We start from the raw sequence: 21,375 nt of genomic DNA, 5'->3' as shown, positions 1-21,375 counted from the left end.
GCAGCATGGCAGGTTCGTTGGGGAAGCGTGTGCACATCACATGCCGCGCTCGTAATGTGCACGCGCAGCTCGCACCTGACTGCCTGTAATCACTGAGAGTAGCAGCAGCCGGCAGACGGCTCTATGGGGGAAGGAAGGGTGTGCACGTCAGTGCTCGCACTCGTAATGTGCACCCGCACGCACGCAACCTGTCCCACACACACACACTGCAGACAGGACAGATCATAACACAAACACACAGCATGTTACCCCTTTGATAAACTGACTGATCGCGCCGCCAATATTGTTGTTTTGTAAATAATAAAGGATCCAGGTTACTGTGACCTGCTCAGATCAAAGCCACGGTGGAAAAATAACAGGTGTCCTGAGATCGGAAACCTACAAAAGGGGTGCTGCGCGCACCCCTCGTTCTGTGCATTTTCCAAAAAGTTTAGTCAGAGCCGATCGTCATTGAGAGAGAGATAGAGATATAGATAGATAGATTGATAGTAGTAGTGATAGTAGTAGTGATAGTAGTAGTAGTAGTAGTAGTAGTAGTAGTAGTAGTAGAAGTATAGTAGTAGTATTAGTAGCAGTAGCAGTAGTTGAGAGAGTTGTGAGTGAACGAGAGATCCGAGTGTGAGATACGTAAGTTGAGTGAACGAGAGATCCGAGTGTGAGATACGTGAGTAATATTGAGTGAACGAGTGAATTGTACGTGAGTTTGTGTGGGAGAGTTATATTGAGTGAAAGAGTGAATTGTTTGTACGTGAGTTTGTGTGTGTGAGTTGATATTTTGAGTGTAGTAAGTGTGAGTGATATATATAAATCCTGCTGAGTTTTATATGTATATATATATATATAGCGAGGGCGTGGAGGTAATATAGAGTGGAAGAAATAGGAGAAGATATATAGGAGAGGTGATCGGCGTCACAGGGAGAGAAGAGGAGAAAAATAGGTGGTAATAGAGAGGAGATAAAGTTTTCATTTTAGATATAGTGTACTGTGAGAGAGTAGCTATGGTAGGGAAAAAGTGCTCACGCAAGCGCAAGAACACCGCCGGACCTGGTCAGCAGTCCATGGAGAGGTTCTTGGTGGGGCCTGCTGCAGCAGCTTCCCGAGAGCAAGCTCCGGTGGTTTGTCCTCCTGTGGACCTCCAGCCAGGGCCGAGTGTCGGCACCCAGGACCGCGAGGACCTGCCCGCCGGCCGTAGGACCCGAAGTACCCGTGTCCTTCGTCCACGGATCTCCGTCCCAAGTCCTCCTGCGAGCCCTGCCCGGGCCCGGCCCGGCGGCAGTGTTACGGGGAGCGAGTTGGGGTCAGGAGCGGAGGAACCCGACAGCCACAGCGACTGCAGTAGTGAAGCCTCTGAGGGCTCGGCTTGGGAACCGGCGCTCAGTCGGGGCCACAGTCCTTTTTCCAGTGGTAAGCATAAATTTTTGTTATCGTTTTATGTGTTACAAGTTGATTTGATCGAGTTGTATTCGTTACTAGTTCATCTGACCGTGCGTTTAGTTGATTCAATGCAGAAAAGTAAACTATCGTCGTTGCCAAGTTTGCTAAGCCATGGTTCACATGACGCTTGTATCTGTTTCAGGGCTAGGTCTGCTAAGCCACACTGGACTTGTTTTTCTGTAAATCTGCTTGAAAATGATGGTGATTGTGGTTGTGAGCATATGTTTGAAGTGCTCATGTGGCCTATACTCGGCTATTCGCTTCTTATGGGCTCGTTTTCATAGACCTGGTTGCTTATTACTTTCCCACAATCTGGCAACATAAGTGCACGACAGGCCCGTCTAGAGTGTGTGTCTGCGGTTCTCAACCTGTGGTTCGTGACCACAACGGAGCGAGCCTCGCACAACGCTTCAAAACGCGATATATATATATATATATATATATATATATATATATATATATATATATATATATATATATATATATATATATATATGCATCTATCTTATGAGATGATTACAATGTTTAGGCTCTATTGATTTTTTTTATTGTGTAAAATAACACATAAAAATAGCAGATCAATAAGCTGTTTGAGCTTGTAGATCTGTTCATGTTGTTATGTTGTTTTTCTGACCTGAACTGAAGCCTTTGATGTCGATCAGGCATGTCTATTTGATCTCATATGTGCCTTTTGTCAGTCGCTCTGTCTGGATAATGTTTGCTAAAAATGCATAATATTGTTGCTTATTACTTTCCCACAATCTGGCAACATAAGTGCCCGACAGGCCCGTCTAGAGTATGTGTCTGCGGTTCTCAACCTGTGGTTCGCGACCACAACGGAGCGAGCCTCGCACAACGCCTCAAAACGCGATATATATATATATATATATATATATATATATATATATATATATATATATATATATATATATGCCTATCTTATGAGATGATTACAATGTTTAGGCTCTATTGATTTTTTTTATTGTGTAAAATAACACATAAAAATAGCAGATCAATAAGCTGTTTGAGCTTGTAGATCTGTTCATGTTGTTATGTTGTTTTTCTGACCTGAACTGAAGCCTTTGATGTCGATCAGGCATGTCTATTTGATCTCATATGTGCCTTTTGTCAGTCGCTCTGTCTGGATAATGTTTGCTAAATGCATAATATTCACCAGAGTATTTGAAATTGTATTCTAGATTCTGACGCTGAGGAGGAGGTACTGGTGGGTGCCATGGATGCAGATGATGATGACGGTAGTAGGGGTGAGTGAATTGTCAATTATAGCACAGGAATGAAAAAATGCTAAAACCAGGGTAATGGTAAATGTATTCTCTCATATTTATTTATTCAGTGTATACATGCATGTGGTCTGTGGATGATAAATGCTTTGCTAAAGATGGACATAATATCTAAAAAAAAGTATATTTTATGTTATCACAGGGTTGCATGCTAGTGGTGGTGAGGAGGTGCTCTGCAGGAGGTGCTGGAGGAGGGAGCAGTTGGTGGAGCGGTTCGTGGAGCTGGTCGTGGAGGTAAGAATTATTATCGTGTGTGTGTGTGTGTGTGTGTGTGTGTGTGTGTGTGTGTGTGTGTGTGTGTGTGTCAAAGAAAAAAGTATTTTATGGTAATGATCTATTTCTATAATTCACAGGTGGTGGCAAGGGCAAGAAGGACAAGGGTCCTCCTCCTGTGTGGTTATCCACAGGCTGGTGTCCTCGGGACATCCCCTTCACAGCTGGGACTCCGGGTCCTCAGAATGCCGCTGCTGCTCTGCAGTCTGATAAGCCCGTGGACTTCTTTGAGCTGCTGGTGTCGGATGAGTTGTTGGAGGAAATCTGCACTCAAACCAACCTCTATGCCTTACAGCAGCCGCGCAGTGACAAGAAGTTTGCCAGATCAAATAAGTGGGAACCGGTGGATTTAAACGAGCTCAAGCGCTTCCTGGGGCTCTTTATTCTCACCGGAATCAACCAAAAGCCTGAGCTCGAAATGTACTGGTCCACTGATGAGTACATCGAGGCCGCCGTCTTCCGGAAAGTCATGGCGAGGAACAGGTTCCAGGCCATTTTGAGCAACCTGCACTTCGTGGACAACACCATCCCCCGCCCTAAACCAAAAAAGCCCGAAGACGAGGACAAACTCTGGAGAGTCCGCCCAGTGCTGCAGTCCTTGCTGGCCAATTTCCAGGAAATGTACCTGCTGAGCGTGGACATCAGTATTGATGAGGGAATGCTGTTGTGGCGGGGACGCCTGGAGTTCAAGGTCTATGCCCCACAGAAGCCGGTCAAGTACGGCATCAGGTCGTACATTTTGTGTGATTCAGCAACAGGCTACCTCCACAACATGCTGCCATACTGTAAGCTGAAGCAGACACTACCTGCCACCATAAAACAACTCTTAGGCAGGTTAGGCGGATTTGGGTATAGGCTCTACATGGACAACCTGTACAACTCGGTGGACACGGCCATTATGCTCCTGGATGAGAAAAAGACATACGTCTGCGGGACCCTTCGTAAGCGCCGAGGACAGCCAGCAGCCATCGCAGATGTTACCCCTGCAAAGCTGCCACTGGGGTCCACCATCTCTCGCCACTCCAGGGACGTGATGGTACTGGCATGGCGAGCCAAGAAAACAAAAATCGTCACGATGATCTCCACCTTGCACCCTGATGGCATGCTGCCCGTGTCCAGGAAGGAGAAACGGAAGAGGAAGAGGGTGATCGAAGAGAAGCCTGTGTGTGTTATAGAGTACAACAAACACATGAACGGGGTCGACAAGCTGGACCAGAACCTCAGCTACTACATGTGCACCAGGAAAACCAGGAAGTGGACAAAAAAGTTCTTATTTTATATGCTCCAGATTGCCCAGTTCAATGCCTATGTGATCTACAAGACCAGGCACCCAGCTGGCAGAATTCACAACTTCTACTCGTTCATCATGGCAGTAGTGAAGTCCTGGACCACCCTCGGGAACCTTGGGGGAGTGGCCCCTCCTCAGGAGGGTAGGAATGAGGCCCCGTCTCCTGAGGAGGGGTCCGAGGAAGAGGATGAAGACCTTCCTCAGGAGGATGGGATTGAGGCCCCACTCCCTGAGCAGGAAGAGGGCGCCGCCCGTCCTCAGGAGGGTAGGAATGAGGCCCCGCCTCCTGAGGAGGGGTCCGAGGAAGAGGATGAAGACCTTCCTCAGGGGGATGGGATTGAGGCCCCACTCCCTGAGCAGGAAGAGGGCGCCGCCCGTCCTCAGGAGGGTAGGAATGAGGCCCCGCCTCCTGGGGATCGCCCCGGAGCCGCCCGTCCTCAGGAGGGTAGGAATGAGGCTCCGCCTCCTGGGGATGCCCGACGTGTTAGACACCCATTGCCACCAAACGTTGACCCTCCGTCCAGGATGAATGACAGACTAGATCACGAACTGATCAAATTCCCAAAATCAAGTTCTTCTAAGCAGTACCCACAAAGGCGTTGTAGGGTTTGTGCCCGATCGAAGCTACCGACGAAGAAGAAGGACGGGAAAAACATCCGGAGCGACACAAGCTATGAGTGTAAGTCCTGTCGTGTGCCCTTGCACTACAAATGTACACATCGTTACCACACTGTACAAGACTACTAGAGTGGCCTCGAGAGCCGGGTGAAGGGTAGACGCACGCTGATCCGCTCAGGGTGCTGCAAAAAAAAAGAACTTTATTTTTGTTTATTTATTTGCACTAATTGCACTCAATTTATTGATTTGAATGATTAGTATTTATTATTTGATTGATTTAGTTTGAAATGACTTGCACTTTGTGAAGCGGCTGCTACTATTTTGTTCAACCTACCAACCTCAACCTACCTATTCATACTGCTTCATGTGATTTATAGCCAGGCAGAGATTTTACTTGTATTTATTTATTTTGCTCTAATAGCACCAATTTGTTGATGTTGAACTCCCTAGAGATTCACAACATGTCATAAATGGCATAAGAGAAAAAAAGGCAAGCTTGTAGATCTGCTATGAATGTAGTATTGAGATTTTGAATTTTGTGGGCAAAAAGTTTGGAAAATGACGCTCTCGATGAATATATTGATGTTGCACATCAACTTTGAATTATTATTATTTATTATTATTTGGAAAAAAAAAAAAAAGTGAAAAATGTTGTTTGAATTGAGCACTTTGGAGCGAAACAGAGCAATAAATGTACAATCAAAAGCAGTTTTATTTTATTTCTTTTTATAAACAAGTATTGTTTACATGACTGATGTCAATGAAGGCGCAAAATACATTTGAAACACTTTTGAAATCAAGTTATGCCTCTAAATGTGTGTCATTTACTAAAACGCTCATATCTCAGCTTCTGAAGAAAAAGGCCTCTTTTTGATGAAAACCAAGCTGTATTCAAACTCCTCTATAGCTAGCACTTTTTTTTCAGATGAAAGAAGAGATTCTAAGCTTTCTTCTGAGATATTCTATGTTTTCATAGTCCTAGTACAAAATCTTCTGTGGGCCCTCAAAAATAAGTCAGAATGGTCAAAAACCTTGGCAGTGGGAGAGCCTGTTCTAGAAAACCCCTTGGCAGTCAATGTGTTAAAATCAGGACACACCCATCATTTCCACCTGGCTGTGAAGTTGAGAGACACATGGGCAAAGTGATAAGCATATTTCTACACAAAAAAGTGTTTTTTGCTGGTCAAAGTAATTTTTTTTACTTTTATGGTATAATGATTTTTATTTTAAAGCAAATGTACCCAGGTTGAAACTTATATATCATGCATGTTGGTGATATTCCAATGTATAAAACCATATGAATCATTTAGCTAAAGATTAGCCTGAAGCATTAAGCTAGCCAGGTTAGGTCAAAATGGTGGCCATGGGGCAAGATGAACCAAATGCCTTGGGGTAAATTGAACCAATTATCCTAATATTAATCACCATTCATATTTTTTATTATGTCTTTTCTTCTCAAAGTATTCACGTTCACGTTTTCAATATTGTATTAACAATTGCAAATATTAAAAGGTTCTGAATAACAAACATTATTTAATTGGTTTTATATTGTTTAAATACCATTAAGAAAATAAATAAGACTATTTGCAAAAGGGAAATGTGTTATTGAATTATTGTTGATACGTGAATACATTATTTGTTCAAGTTTAAACTTGCTAAATGCTAAATATCATATGGGTAAATTTACCCCTTGACTAGGATCAACTTACCCCTTACTTGGGGCAAATAACTAACCCTAACCACATGACCACTTTCTTTTGAGAACCCATATTTTTACAACCATTTGTCATAGATGCGCACTCATTATTTCAATTGATAGAAGACATCTTGAAGTTTAAAGGACAACTTTAGTTTTTTACAATCAAGGTTTATGTTTTAGATTGTAATTAAAGTAAATAAAATATGAGTGTTAAAAATGTTAAATTTACTGCTTTCTATAGTTTTAGCAATTTTCGTGATCTTTTTTACAGTGGGCGGGGGCATTCTGTCCGGTGGCTAAATATGTCTTTTTTTTTACACAATAACCCGGTGTTTTCTTTATTATTATTTACAGTAGCTCTTCTAGTCCCCAATAACTCACATCTGGCCATCAAAGACCACAGGAGCTTTTTTATTGTGTAAAAAAGGCATATTTAGCCACCGGACAGAATGCCCCCGCCCACTGTAAACAATATCGCGAAAATTGTTAAAACTATAGAAAGCAGTAAATGAAAAAAAAAATAACACTCATCTTTTATTTACTTTAATTACAAGCTAAAATATATACCTTGGTTGTAAAAAAACAAAGTTGTCCTTTAAGTAGATCTAATTTTTCCTTGCCTAGAGGTCAACATAAGTAAAAAGTGGTTCATCTTACCCCGTTCTCCCCCTACGATAAAGTATAACATACACTGGAATGTTAACGAAATGAGAGTAATTTTACTTTAACACAGGAGGATATTTATACAGTATGGATGTTACCATTGAAATAAAGCACACTTTTTTCCAGTTATTCCTTTTATTATAGGATTTTAGGCGATTTAGTGTGCTCTCTTCTAACCATTGATCAACCGTAAGTCCACCAAATAAGTCAAAATTAACAACATAGTCCATTTTGCGTAGCTGTTTGTTCTCCGGTGGCGGCGGTGGGTACTGTCTGTTTGTTTTCCTATCGTGGGACAGCGTGACGTCACAGCACAGCTGTGCCATATATGGTCTAAGCAGGTGCGGAAACTGCGGACTGCAGTGCGGAGTGATTTATTAATGTGATTAGGCCCGTGCTATGATGCTGGTTTGAAGCACGGCTAGAAAGCTATTTCAACCAATCAGATTGCTTGGTCGGAACTACCTGTTGTATAATACGCTGGTAAACTGCTGAAAAAACCAGCTTAGACCAGCCTAAGCTGGACCAGCTGGTTTTAGCTGGTCTTGGTGGTTGACCACCTTAAGGTGTGTTTTGGACGTCCAAAACACACCTTAAGCTGGTCTTGGTGGTTGACCAGCTTAAGGTGGTAGGTTTTGCTGGTTTAAACTGGTAGCTGGTTTAAGCTGGTAGCTGGTATTTTTGATGGTTTAGCTGGTTTAAGCTGGTAGCTGGTATTTATGATGGTTTAGCTGGTTTAAGCTGGTAGCTGGTATTTTTGATGGTTTAGCTGGTTTAAGCTGGTAGCTGGTATTTTTGATGGTTTAGCTGGTTTAAGCTGGTAGCTGGTATTTATGATGGTTTAGCTGGTTTAAGCTGGTAGCTGGTATTTATGATGGTTTAGCTGGTAGCTGGTTTAAGCTGGTTTAAGCTGCTATCTGGTATTTATGTGTATTCAGGTGTATTCTGGATATGCAGTGACCAACTTTGCTGGAGAGGATGCATGATCATGGTGAATTTCAGCCAGGTGCCCACAGCACGTGGTATATTTAAAAAACAGTAGCCTACAGTAGCCTATATAAAAGTGAGCAAAATCCACAAAGTCATAAATAATCATGTATCAATTTCATACATAACAATAATTTATTAAACACTTATAAAAAACCCTCAAAAACAACATTTAAATAACAAATAAATGTATAAATAAACACATAAATACATGAACTTCAACCTGAGGAACACACTAACACACACACAGTGTTCAAATGACTGGAAAAGAGTGAGAGAATATGAAAAATCGGACAGATCCGTCTTGATTACATGACTATGGAGATAATGTATACCGATGTGTGTGATGTTTGGAAAACATCTGTAAAGTTGCAGCCAAAAATGTGTCTTGCAAAAATCGGCCTGCTGGTGGCGCTATAAAGCATTACCCCCATATCAACCCCCCCCTACACAGACACACAATTTCTTGTCCTTTCTATTGATGTCCTGGCCATGGTCCATGGCCTTCCTCTTTGTGAGAATGTTCTGCCCCTGCATCCACCAATGGAAACAGTCTGAAAGAAAACAAACAAGAACCCCCAACAATAAAACAAATATAATTAGCAATATACTGCATGGGGTGAGTTAAATGAATTGTGATGTTTTGAGAAAAACTTAAAGTAACTTAAACTTCACCCATTTTCAACCTTATCTTCATATAACTAACTGATCTTCGCTAATGTTCATTATACAATGGCACCATTTCTGTCTACTCGTTCTGCCACTCATTGGTGGAATGTGGACAGTTCAGAAACCTGCCTACCAGTGACATCACCAATGGAGATTCCAAGCTAATAGAAACTACAGTGTGTCTCTACCTGGAAAGTTTGCATGCAGAAGTAGAAGCCATTGTTCTTGCATTAATAATGAACAAATAAAGTTGTTCTAAATGACCAAACCTGCCTACCGATGATGTCAAAGGTAGGCAGGTTTCTAAACTGTCCACGACCTATCAACGAAACACAGAGTGAGTAGACATAAATGGTGCCATCTTAAAATGTGTATTAGTGAGGACCAATTATATGAAGATGAGTTGAAAATGGGGTGAAGTGTTTTTTTAACCCCGTGTTTCAGTTCAGTTAGAAAACATGCATTTGAATGAAAAAGGTGGGTGGACAGTGGGCAGGCAATAAGTCAGATGGCTACAATGGACAACAACAATTTGGGGGAAAAAGCTACCCCTGCCAAACATGCATGTAGGGCTGCCACTACCAATTATTCTACTTGCGATTATTCTATTGATTACTTTTTTGATCTACAAGCTCACAACACGTCCAACGAGTTGCAAGCTTGTAGATCGGCATTTCTTTCAGCCATAAAATTGATTTTATTACAATAGAGTATTTTCTTTTATGATTGATTAATAAGCTTAATATAATCTCTTTTCCAGAAGGTGACATTCCCGTTTCCCGATCAGTTTTTCATAGCTTCATTTGATTGGCTACAACCAACATCTCCATATGTGTTTCTGGTTGAAACAGTATGCTGCTGAGACAACCAAATGAAGGTATGAAAAACTGAACAGGTAACGCTAACGGGAATTCCACCTTCTGGAAAAGAGAACTACAGTCATGCACAGAGCAGATTGAATTATGAGATCAAGTCATAATGAACCCCCCCACCCCTCAGTAAACATACCTCTTCTGAGTCCTGCGGTCAGGGGGGTTTGGCCTCCCCCTTGCTAGTGGGGCATTCTTTGTAAGGCTCCTGCATGGTCTTCAGGGTTGTTGTCCCCCAAATGGCAACAGCAAGCTCCTTCATGAACAGGGAGTCCTTGGTGTTTGCTGCCACCATCTTCCAGATCTCCTTTTCGAGCCACACACCAGAGCCAATGTGGACCTGAAACAGAAGAAAACAACACATGTTTTAGAAATTAAAAAACATTTTACCATGACATTTCAGACTCATTTTTGACAAAAGCAGGCCCACTTCAAACAGAATTTACTGTAAAGAAATTACATTTTCAAGGACCCCCAAATGTGGACCCATTTAGAAAAGAGTTGGTGCCATGGACCTCCAATAGAGAAGATGTTAATTGTTGGATTACATTTAGTACAGAATTCTACAACTGTCTATACTGTAGGTGGGGAGAGTTGAAGTAATTCTTATACAGTACATTGTCATTGGATTACATTCTAGCTGGTAAAATAGTAGTGAAATTAACCTTTTCCACCCGGCATCCCTATTTTGTTCATGCCATAGGCAAAACTGTTCAAAAATAGTTCAAAAATAGCAAAACATAGCTGATCTACAAGCTCACGATGCATCATGACACGTTGCCTATTTTTGAAATGATAACTGTTTCTTATTTAGCTGGGGACACTGTGGAACCCCACTTTTAAGAACCACTGTCCTACACAGTATGTTTCTTCAATACCTTGTCACCGTTGCCGTCAAACATCCCAGGTGTCGATGCCAAATCGTCTGACTCGGGGGAAGAGGAAACGGAGGAAGTTGCAACTGAAAATGTAGAGAATCATATTTAAGCTCCTTTTGGCAGTATCACAGTACTTATATTGTACACATTGTCACCATTTTCCGTAGAACAGTATCACTGTCTAAACACACCTATGCTGTCACTGGTTTGCTTATCTGCAGCAGGGATGTCAGGCTTTGCTGCAGAGCTATATTGGGGCCCTTCCTCCAGTTTCTGTTTTGCAATCTCTAATTTGTTGCATCTTAAAGCATGAACAGGGTACGGAAAAATAAAAAATAAAAACTGAATTGATGTATGCCTTAGTAGGATACCAGTTTAATAATGAGCCTAGCATCTGTCCACTCCATTTAACATGCTTTCTATATAATGTTTTTTAACATTTGTGGTCAAGATCTAAGTAAAAAAGAACATGAGAACAAATAACCAACATATCGATATATACAAAAAGAGAAGAGCAAACTCATGCAACTGTTTCATTGCTTACTTAGTTTTAAGATGCTGTAGGTCCAGCTCCAACTCTTTGGCCTTCTTCTGGGTATGACTGTACTTGACATTTCGTCGTGGATAGCTTGGGGAACAACAGCATCTCCACCGTATTCAGACGAGTCAGAGTCTAAAGGTAGTGCAAGTAATATATTTTGGATAAAACAAGATGTTTTTTGTTAGAAAGTTAAAGTGGAATAAAATGTAATTTTATGCAACCTGTATCGTAGAGTATATTAATACAATATAACTTATACAATCTGTATGTTAGAGTATGTTAATACAAATAATACAATATAACTTATATAATTGGGGTGGTTGTATTTAGTCTCCCTGCTCTTCTATTGAGACATTTAGATAGTGTCAAAGGTCATGTCTCACCTAGACACAGGATCTGACATGAATTTTGATCTGATGGTCAAGATTCAATGTATCACCTGAGCAAGCAGGCAGGCTCTATTAGCTCAATGGTAAAAGGTTACAGCACTTGCTCAGGAAACCGGGTTCAAATCCGGGGTAGAAGAGGAAAGTTACATAGTGCAGCTTTAACCCATTAAGACCTGGGGCCGATTCTAAAAATGCTCTCTAAATCCTAAAAGTTTTTTGAACATAAAAGGAAAAAGATTTGAGGTACAAATGTTCACTTTAAAACATATATATTCAAAGATTTTCAAAAATAGCAGATCTACATGCTCATAGCGCGCCACTCGGTGTCGCGCTATGAGCTTGTAGATCTGCTATTTTTGAAGCCAAAGGTCTAGCCAAAGAAATCAAAACAATTACACAGATGCGTTCCTGGTCTAAATGGGTTCAAATTTTGTATGCCCACTTCTTTGTGTCATCACTTCCAATTGTAACTTATTTATCCTGTATCCTGTATGAGTTCTGATTGGTTAAATTTGGTATTCCTGGAAATGCATTTTCGGCTTACTAAAGAGGTGGAGAGTCTGGGAGACCCCTGTTACTGAACAAGCAATGATTACTTTAACATTTAACAAAACAATATCACTTTACCTTCAAACTGTTTTCTTCTCTTTGTGGGAGGGGGGGGGGCATAACACATAATGGTTCTCTCTTCCTTTTTCTCTTTTAGTAGGGCTGCAAACCATTCATTTTGGCCACTGCAGCCAAAGAAATGTGTAATAATAACACACACACACACACACACACACACACACACACACACACACACACACACACACAGACAGACAGACAGACAGACAGACAGACAGACAAGGGAATCATTAATGTTCAGAGTTCACGGGATATTAAAACACTCTGTAGCTTCATCACTGAAAGCATGTGTCCACACACACACACACACACACACACACACACACACACACACACACACACACACACACACACACACACACACACACACACACCACACACACACACACAGACGTCATATTCTGAATTTAGTTTTGAGCGGCACACAGGCAAGCAGTAGTGGCCTATAGTATAAATTATATTGTATATTCCCACAATAATTTATTGTAATTATTGTCATAATCCCTTTATCAAGACAAATTAAATAACTAAATGTGTAGAGTTGGGTCATGACATGAGTCACTTGTGATTGACTTCGAACACAGCAGCCTACGCACTTCAATACAGTAATAGTAGCCTAAAACGCCTACATAAATAGTATTTCTGTGTGTCAACACTCACCTAAAATGTCCGCCGCTTCTTCTTCTTTCTTTTATCTTCTCTGAAGCCGGTTTATAATTATTTTTGATGAATCCAAAGCAACGCAATTTATCTAACTTTCTATTGAAGTGAGAGCTCCAGCCTGCAGGGAGGCAGCTCGACTGTCAGACAGCATTCGTTCTCCCCGCGCATCTCGAGCGGTCGCGGGCATAGAGTTCAAGGGTCGCGAGCCTGCTGAGACAGTGTTGCCAGATTTTGTGAGAGAAATAAGCAGCCAGGTCTGTGAAAAAAATTAAGCCCAAAAGAAGCGACATTTGCACTTTAAACCTATTTGAAAATAGCCGATCTACAAGCTCACAGTGCGTCGCATTTGCAACACATTGTGAGCTTGTAGATCTGCTATTTTCAAAAATAATAAGTGAAATATTTCACTAATATTTACAAGCAACTTTACAGAAAAACAAGACCAAAGTCACTTATAATAAGCAGATATGGCAACACTGCTCAGGGCCCATAAAGGGCCAACTTCTCTGTAAAAACAGATGTACAAGCTCACAACACGTCAAATTGCGACAAGATGTAGATCTGTAGATCTGTTCATTTTGGTAACCATAGCAAAAAAAAGTGTTATTTAGAATCAAACTAGCATATTATTTGCCAATTGCGAAATTAAGTAAATAAGTTTGGATGAATGTTGTCATGATAATAATAATACATTATTATTATTATTATTATTATTATTATTATTATTATTATTATTATTATTATTATTATTATTAAATATAATATTTATGTCACATCACAAGCAAAGGACAAGAAATGTAAAGTAAAATACAATGCAATACAATACAATACAATACAATACAATACAATACAATACAATACAATACAATACAATACAATACAATAAAATATACTGTATATACTGGGGGGGGGGGGCAATTGTAACAGAAGAAAATCTTCACAGTCTAATGGCAGGTATGATGTCTCCCCGGGATCCAAACTAGTTAAAATAGCAGATCTGCAAGCTCACAACGCTTGTAGATCTGCTATTTTCACTGCATGCTTTTTTTTATTAATTGATGGAATTTCTTAGATTTTGTATTTATTTGTTTTTTTATTGATGAAGATTTTAGATTTTTGGGTGGGAAATGTTTTGAAATAATATAGTAATATATTTTTGTAGGAAACAAAAAAAAGGATCTTTCCTCGTGATGTGTACATGACCCACAAATGGGCCCCGACCCACTGTTTTGGGAAACACACACGTGATCTAACCCAGTGGTCCTCAACCCTTTCAGGCCGCGACGTCCCAAAATAATCATATTTGAACTGGGGACCCCCCACCCTTAAAGCACTTGGAATGTAGGAGTTGATGCATTACGTTTAGTTTGACTCTATTGTGAAAATAGCAGATCTTCAAGCTCACAACGCCTCGCAAGGAAGGTGTTGTGAGCTTGTAGATCTGCTATTTTCAAAATGTTTTCTTATATTATTATTATTGTTAGACAATTTGGCCAATGTTTGACATTTTTTTATAGTATAGTTTGTTGATTACTTTTGATGCAGTAATGGTGGTTTTTTTAGGTACTAAAAAGGTCTTAAAGGTCCTTAAATTATCACTTCACTGTCATCTGGGGACCACCCCCAAATCACGTGGGGACCCCCCTGGGAGTCCCGATCCACATGTTGAGAACCACTGATCTAACCAAACTTGACCAGCTGCTAAGCTGGTCTTTGCTGGTCTGTCCAGTGTCCAGCCATCTGACCAGCTAAGTCTAGCTGGTAAGCTGGTCTTTGCTGGGCAGTCCACCCATTTGACCAGCAAAGACCAGCTACCAGCTTGGCTTTGCTGGTCAGTCCAGCCAGCCAGCTGGCTGACCAGCAAAGACCAGCAGAATCCAGCTTAGTGACCAGCTAACCAACTACACTGGCAAACCAGCCTGACCAGCCTGACCAGCTTGTCCAGCCTGGTATGCCATCTAAACCAGCTTAAGACCAGCTAAGACCAGCTAATACCAGCTAAAACCAGCTAAAACCAGCTAAAACCAGCAACCACCATAAGCTGGTTTGTGCTGGTTTTTTCAGCAGGGCATTCACTTGCAAATCACATTACTCCAGAAGCAGCTTAACTATAGCAAGTGTTTAGTCATAATACCTTATTGGTTGATTGTTATCAAACAGATTCATGTCGTATGGATTTGACTGACTGAGGGGTTGTAGACATGAAAACCATAAACATTTTACACAGACAGATGGAGTGCAGTGTTGCCATATACGGACAAATGCATATTAATTTTGACATGAAAACGTTTGAGAACCACTGGTTTGAACAACATTAGGGGGCAAGCCCCCATAAAACACAACCTGCAACTACCAATAATTACAAGCAACTCTACAGAAAAGAAGCTCAAGTCACTTATACTACGCAGACTTGGCATTACTGATGGAGTGATACTGTGGTGAAGCGGAAATGAAATAGTCTGTTTTTCATGGTGCTTGCCTGCCATCTACTGGTCGTTTGATGGAATGCCACACTGTGTGAAAATGTGTGTGTGTGCGTGTGCGTGTGCGTGTGCGTGTGTGTGTGTGTGTGTGTGTGTGTGTGTGTGTGTGTGTGTGTGTGTGTGTGTGTGTGTGTGTGTGTGTGTGTGTGTGTGTGTGTGTGTGTGTGTGTGTGTGTTACAGGAATGTCTGCATGAATCAGCGGAGAGGAAATCAAAACTGCATGACAGTGTCTTCAGGATACTGAAACCTGACCACACACTCTCTCTCTCTCTCTCTCTCTCTCTCTCTCTCTCTCTCTCTCTCTCTCTCTCTCTCTCTCTCTCTCTCTCTCACACATCAAAACATTAGATTATATTCTGTACAACCACTGGACCTCCCTTGTCAGCATTTTAAATCACTACAGTAGTATTGTATCCTTACATACCGTAGGTCAGACAAAGCCTTTTTCTCTATTACTCAATGTTAGAGTGACATCACTTTTTATTACAGACAGACACTTGCGTGGACACATGTTGGTCTACCAGTCTGCAGAACATGGCAACAGAGGGATTAAAAGCACAATGGAACTTTTCAGTCTCCTTGTGTATTTTAGCGCTTTACCCCCTTTTCTTTCCAATTTAGTCGTTATGCCAATGATTTCCTCCCCACACACATTTGTGTGCTGTCAATGCTGTTGTATCCTACTGACTCACCTGCCAGTGAGGAGCCCCCACCGGGAGGACACCTTTGTCCTATTCCTCCCGCCCAACACTCCCTGCTGACAGGTGCCGCCCCAGCCCGTAGGAGTAAGTACAGTGACAAGTATCACCCACCCCGCGCCCGGCTTCCCTCCCCTGAAACCGGCCAATTGTGTTCGTATATATCAGTGCTACTCAACCCCCGTGGGCCACATGCTGCCCCAACGCAGCGTCTCTGCGGCCCGTCATGGTCAAACCAAAAAGGTAGGGCAGGTGCCATACCTTTACCAAAAAAAAAAAAAGGTACAGTGAAAAGAATATGATGTCAAAATGTACATTTTCTTATAACAATAAGTGTGTAGTGTGTTACAAATTCGATTTTTTTGCTGAGTGGCCCCTGTACTGAGCCATCTTAAGTTGAGTAGCCCTGGTATAGATTTTTCCATGACTTTCGAGATGGAGCTAAGAATATAAATAGGGCGGTAGTTGCCAGGGTCTAATTGGTTTCCTTTTTGAAGTCGTTAGGGACCCGTCCCTGTATGATGGAGAGGTTTATTATGTGGGTAATGATTGGAGCAATGGAGGCGGCTGAGTCTTTTAGAAATTTGGCGGGGATATCGTCGAGTCCTGTGGCTCTGTGTTGTTGAAGTGCACTCAATTTTTAAAAACACCTCATCTGTTTTCCAAGGGGAGAGTTTAAAATCATCTTTGCGTACACCTTGTTTTTCGTAAAATGAGTCAACATACTCTTTACCATGGCACCCAGAGTGAGGGGGTAGTTTTTCAACCAGTTCTGAGGCTACGGTCGTAAAGAATATGATGAGGATTTTACTCACTTCCCGCTTTGTTGTGGTGAGAGTCTCCTTCACCTTGAGGTTTTCAATTTTTTGCTGCAGCCTAGTTGGTTGTTGAATAGCTTCCAAAGCTCTCGTGGTTTGTTTTGATTTTCCTCAATTTTGTCATCGAGGTAGCTTTTTTCTGCTAACAGGAGCATGCCATTTACCGTGTTTCTTAGCTTGTTTCTCTCTTTTTTGAGATTAGCTAAGTGGAATGCGAGACCCTTGTTAAAGCATTTGGCGAGTTTGATCCTACCTTTATGAAGCTCAGAACACTTTTTGTTTCTGACTTTCATGGCAGTAAGGATGTCCGAATTCATCCATGGTACCGAGCGGGTTTTAACCCTGATGGTTTTCATGGGAGCCACACTGTGGTTTTGAAGCCATGCCAAGATTCGTCTACCTGAGTGCTGTTTAGTACGTCGGACCAGTCCTGTTCCTCTAGCCTGTGATCAAGTCCTCACTCTTGTAGTTTTTGAGGTCTCTGATCGTGACTAATTTGTTCTAGCTCGTTCTAGCACAGAACGGGAGACGCTCCGTCCATGCTGTTGAACACTGAGAAACCCTAATAACACTGAACAAGGAAATGCTCACGTCTCCTATCAAACTAGCGCCGCACACAGGACAGCCAATGACAGCGTGACAATAACATGCACATCCAATCAGACTAGGAGGCATCTCAAATCTATAGGTAACTGATTCCCATGTTACACACATTCACATATAAGGTGCCACATGGTACTGCCCATGTGCCCATCACAACAATATATATATATATATATATATATATATATATATATATATATATATATATATATATATATATATATATATATATATATATATATATATATATATATACACATACATACATACATACATACATACATACATACATACATACATACATACATACATACATACACACATATACACATATACACACACAAACAATATAGAAAAACAAATAGGCAGAACTCATGTAATTATGTTTATTGATCAAGAAAAATAATAGGACACACTACATAGTGACTGCACCTGTTTCATGTTACACTGTTTATTTGCATCTGATTTTAAATCTCTGTGTTCCATGTCCTCACTGTATTGTCTGATTCACCGCCTTTTGTGATTATTTTAATGTTGTTTTATGCTTCTGCTTTTCTTTTTTGCTTTATTGTTAAATTAATTGTGACATAGTAATGTGATTCAAATGTTTGTTATCAGGACGTCCTTGAAAAAGAGAGCTTGCTGCTCTCAATGGGTTTCCCTGAATAAATAAAGGAAAAAAAGAAAATAAATATTTTGAATAGCCAAAGTATAAAAGGTTAAAGTGGTTAAAATTAGTGTGATGCAATATTAACATATTTTGCTGGGGACCCCCTAGAACCCCCCCAAGGACCCCACTTTGATAACCAATGCTTTAGGGACCGTACCGCTGTAACGCCACTACCTTTTTGTGGTAACTAGTCGTGCGACGACATAGTCTTTCCAAATTATTATGGGATTTTTACTCTGTGCTTTATGTACTCCAACCTTTAATGGGAAGAAGAAAAAAAGAAAGAAAAAAAAAAGCATCGGTGCTGGCAGCTTCCCCATAGATAAGAGCTAGGCACTGAGGCAGTTCTGTATCTCCCCCCACCCCCTCTTGCCACTGACTGTACCTGACTGTGAAAGTATAGTCGCCAAACTTGTTCTGGAAGCCATGGACATGGTCATTAGCATACAGTTGACCACCATGTCCTGTCTCACTGATTGAAATGAAGGGATTGCGTCGCGACCAGCGTCGCCATGTCTAGTTATTATAAGCGACCTGTTTGTCTGTAAAGTTGCTTGTAAATATTAGTTGCAGGCTGTTTTTTATTTGTTGAGAGCTTATAGGTTTAAGCAGGTTTAAAGTGCTCATGTGGCCTATAGTTGTCACGTCTGTTGAGCTTTTTTTCATAGAACTGATTGCTTGGGCTTGTTTTCATAGACCTGATTGCTTATATCTCTCGCAAAATCTGGCAACCCTGGTCGAAACACAGCTGTATTGTATGATAATGATTGAGAGAGAGAAAAAAAAGATTATCCTCTGTTCTTTAATTATTGTTCTTCAGTGGTGGAAGAAGTACTCAAATATTTTACTCAAGTAAAGTAGCAATACCACAATATAAAAATACTCTGTTTACAAGTAAAAGGCCTGTGTTAAAAATGTTACTTGAGTAAAAGTACAAAAGTATTGGCATCAACATATACTCAAAGTACCAAAAGTAAAGGTACTAAAATGTTTGCGTTTTCAAATAATTGTAGTGGAGTAAAAGAACAATATTTCCCTGTTGCGTTGTGTTTGCCAGTGCTGTGTATGTTTACATGTTTTCCCTCTGTCTGTGAAGAGTATCTCTGTTGTGTATTATTTCCTAGTAAAACCCATTTTCTCTATTATCCAACCGTGTTTGTGTCCTGCACTTGGGTCCAGCCCGTCCTGTCGTGTTCCAACCGTGACAGTATAATCGTCACCTCGGGGACGATTATACTGTCACCGCGGGCAGTCCCCGTCCGTGGCGAGACATCGCCGTCCTGGTCCTGTGTCGTCTCCAGTCCCTTCTCCTGTGAGGGAGGTCCCGCCGGGGCCGCTCCCCGCCGGGGACCATGGACAAGTGACTGAGAAGACTGACCATGGACAAGACTGAGAAGCAGCGGCGGCTCCGGCTGGGCCTCTGTCTATACTGCGGCCCACTACATCAACGACTGTCCGGTGAGGCCCCCGCGTCCCAAGAAGTTAAGTTCTGGTTTAGTTTTTTAGTCGCGCTCTGTTCTGAGTGTTGTTTTTCGTTCAGTTGTGGTTTTTGGTTCACCGTCTCTGCCTTGTCTTTTCCCCCTGTTTTCTCTATCTTCCTGTCCTATCTCCAGCTCCTTCTTCGCCCGGCGAGAACCCGGAGGGGCGCCGCCAGTTTCCAGGTGCGGCGTCCGGTCCCTCCGTGCTAGTTCGCGGTCTCGGCAGGGCCGCTCGTGACCCGTTTCCCGGTCGTCGCTGTCCGGGGCCTCTTCTCTTCTGCCTTGGTTCCACACACACCCCTCCCCCCCCCCGGCTCTGCACCTGCTGTCCGGCTGGTTCCCGGCGGCCGTTCTGGCCTCGATCCCTACGTCTCTGTCCTGGATCTTCGCCTGCCGTCCGGGTCCCCCCTGCCGCTGTTCGGCTGGATGCGGCGACCGTCCAGACTGACCGTCCAGGCAGTCCTGCCTGCCTGCCTGCGCAGGCAGGACCGTCCTGTCCTGCCTGCGCCCTCTGCGACTCCCCCCTCCCCCCTGGCCCTATCCCTGTCCCTGTCCTCCTTCCCCCCAGAGGTTCTGGCCCGTCGTCCCCCCCCCCCCCGGTCCAGTTGTGGGACGCCCGGAGGCGTCCTGTGGGCGGGAGGGGGTACTGTCACGGGTGCTGCCGCTCCTTCGGCCCCCAGAGGGCGCCAGAGTGCAGGAATTTAGACAATGCTCTGATTAAAATGCACAACAGCCTGCAAACACACACACACACACACACACACACACACACACACACACACACACACACACACACACACACACAAACAAACACAAACACACAGTCAATGTTCTCTCCCCATCACGGGGAAATAACACGGATTACAAGTCCGTAAATACACAATATTTTGTTCGCGCGTCTTACTTGTCCATATTTTATACTTTGGCTATTCAAAAATAGCAGATCTACAAGCTCATAGCGCGTCACCAAGTGTCGCGCTATGAGCTTGTATATCTGCTATTTTTTTTTTATCATGAAGATTTGTGCAAATCTTTGAATTTAACATATTTTAAAGGGAACATTTGTAACTCAAATATTTGCTTCTGGGGGTCCCTGGAATGAAACATTTTGAGGGTCCGCGGCCAAATACATTTTGTCTAATCAACCTTTTCAACCAATTATTTTGGCCAACCTGCCTGTGCTGAATTTGACACGGGAGGCGTGCTCCCGATCCATGTCTATCCGTCTGCTCCAGTCTAGTCTATAAGGCAGGCAGTCCTTTAGAAAGACTGATTTTAATGTATGTTGTTGAAGCTTGCTTTCTAGACATGCTTTCTATAATAGGCTATCAACAGTTGAGTCTGTTCAGTCTGTTCTGTGTACAGCTTTCGTCATAAGCTCAGTGAGCTTGTAGATCGGCTATTTTCAAATAGCCTATGTATAAAATATGGATAAAGTGGTTAATGAGTGTTTTATAATGTAATGATTTATATCTGCAAAGTAACTAGTAACTCAAGTTTTCAAATAATTGCAGTGGAGTAAAAGTACAATATTTGCCTCTGAGATGTAGTGGAGTAGAAGTAAAAGTATATACAATTGGAAATAGTCCAGTAAAGTAAAAGTACCTCAAAACTGTACTTAAGTACAGTACTTGAGTAAATGTACTTAGTTACTTTACACCACTGGTCTATCTCAATTTTAACCAACAGCCAGATGTAATCAACTGGAAACACTTTGATCACACA

General features: G+C 42.0%; 3 protein-coding genes across 5 annotated transcripts in view; 2 read left to right on the top strand and 1 right to left on the bottom strand.

Moving 5' to 3' along the window:
* Positions 1 to 21,375, top strand: part of LOC308080976 (uncharacterized protein) — a 1,029,623-nt gene that overhangs the window by 135,688 nt on the left and 872,560 nt on the right. The gene's annotated exons all lie outside the window — the stretch shown is intronic.
* LOC308080979 (stonustoxin subunit beta-like) overlaps positions 1 to 21,375 on the top strand; it is a 118,337-nt gene that overhangs the window by 58,871 nt on the left and 38,091 nt on the right. The gene's annotated exons all lie outside the window — the stretch shown is intronic.
* LOC308080982 (uncharacterized protein) lies at positions 8,139 to 13,031 on the bottom strand. The gene is made up of 6 exons (XM_080457389.1): positions 12,897 to 13,031; positions 12,237 to 12,343; positions 11,224 to 11,352; positions 10,680 to 10,762; positions 9,941 to 10,141; positions 8,139 to 8,817 (listed from the first exon to the last, which is right to left on the bottom strand). Exons 2-5 carry the CDS (start codon positions 12,283 to 12,285, stop codon positions 9,959 to 9,961), a joined length of 444 nt encoding a protein of 147 aa, XP_080313515.1. The 5' UTR covers positions 12,286 to 12,343; positions 12,897 to 13,031; the 3' UTR covers positions 8,139 to 8,817; positions 9,941 to 9,958.

Source organism: Gymnoscopelus braueri (genome assembly GCF_963280865.1).
Source record: "Gymnoscopelus braueri genome assembly, contig: SUPER_24_unloc_1, whole genome shotgun sequence".
NCBI lineage: Eukaryota > Metazoa > Chordata > Actinopteri > Myctophiformes > Myctophidae > Gymnoscopelus > Gymnoscopelus braueri.
The sequence above is the reverse complement of the archived record's forward strand: the minus strand, read 5'-3'. Positions and strand labels throughout refer to the sequence as shown.

Coding starts and splice junctions, on each gene's coding strand:
- LOC308080982 (XM_080457389.1), bottom strand. CDS start 12,285: ATGTGTTATGCCCCCCCCCCTCCCACAAAGAGAAGAAAACAGTTTGAA. Junction 10,763..11,223: donor CTACAGCATCTTAAAACTAA/GTAAGCAATGAA, acceptor CTACATTTTCAG/TTGCAACTTCCTCCGTTTCC. Junction 10,142..10,679: donor TTGACGGCAACGGTGACAAG/GTATTGAAGAAA, acceptor CTTCTGTTTCAG/GTCCACATTGGCTCTGGTGT.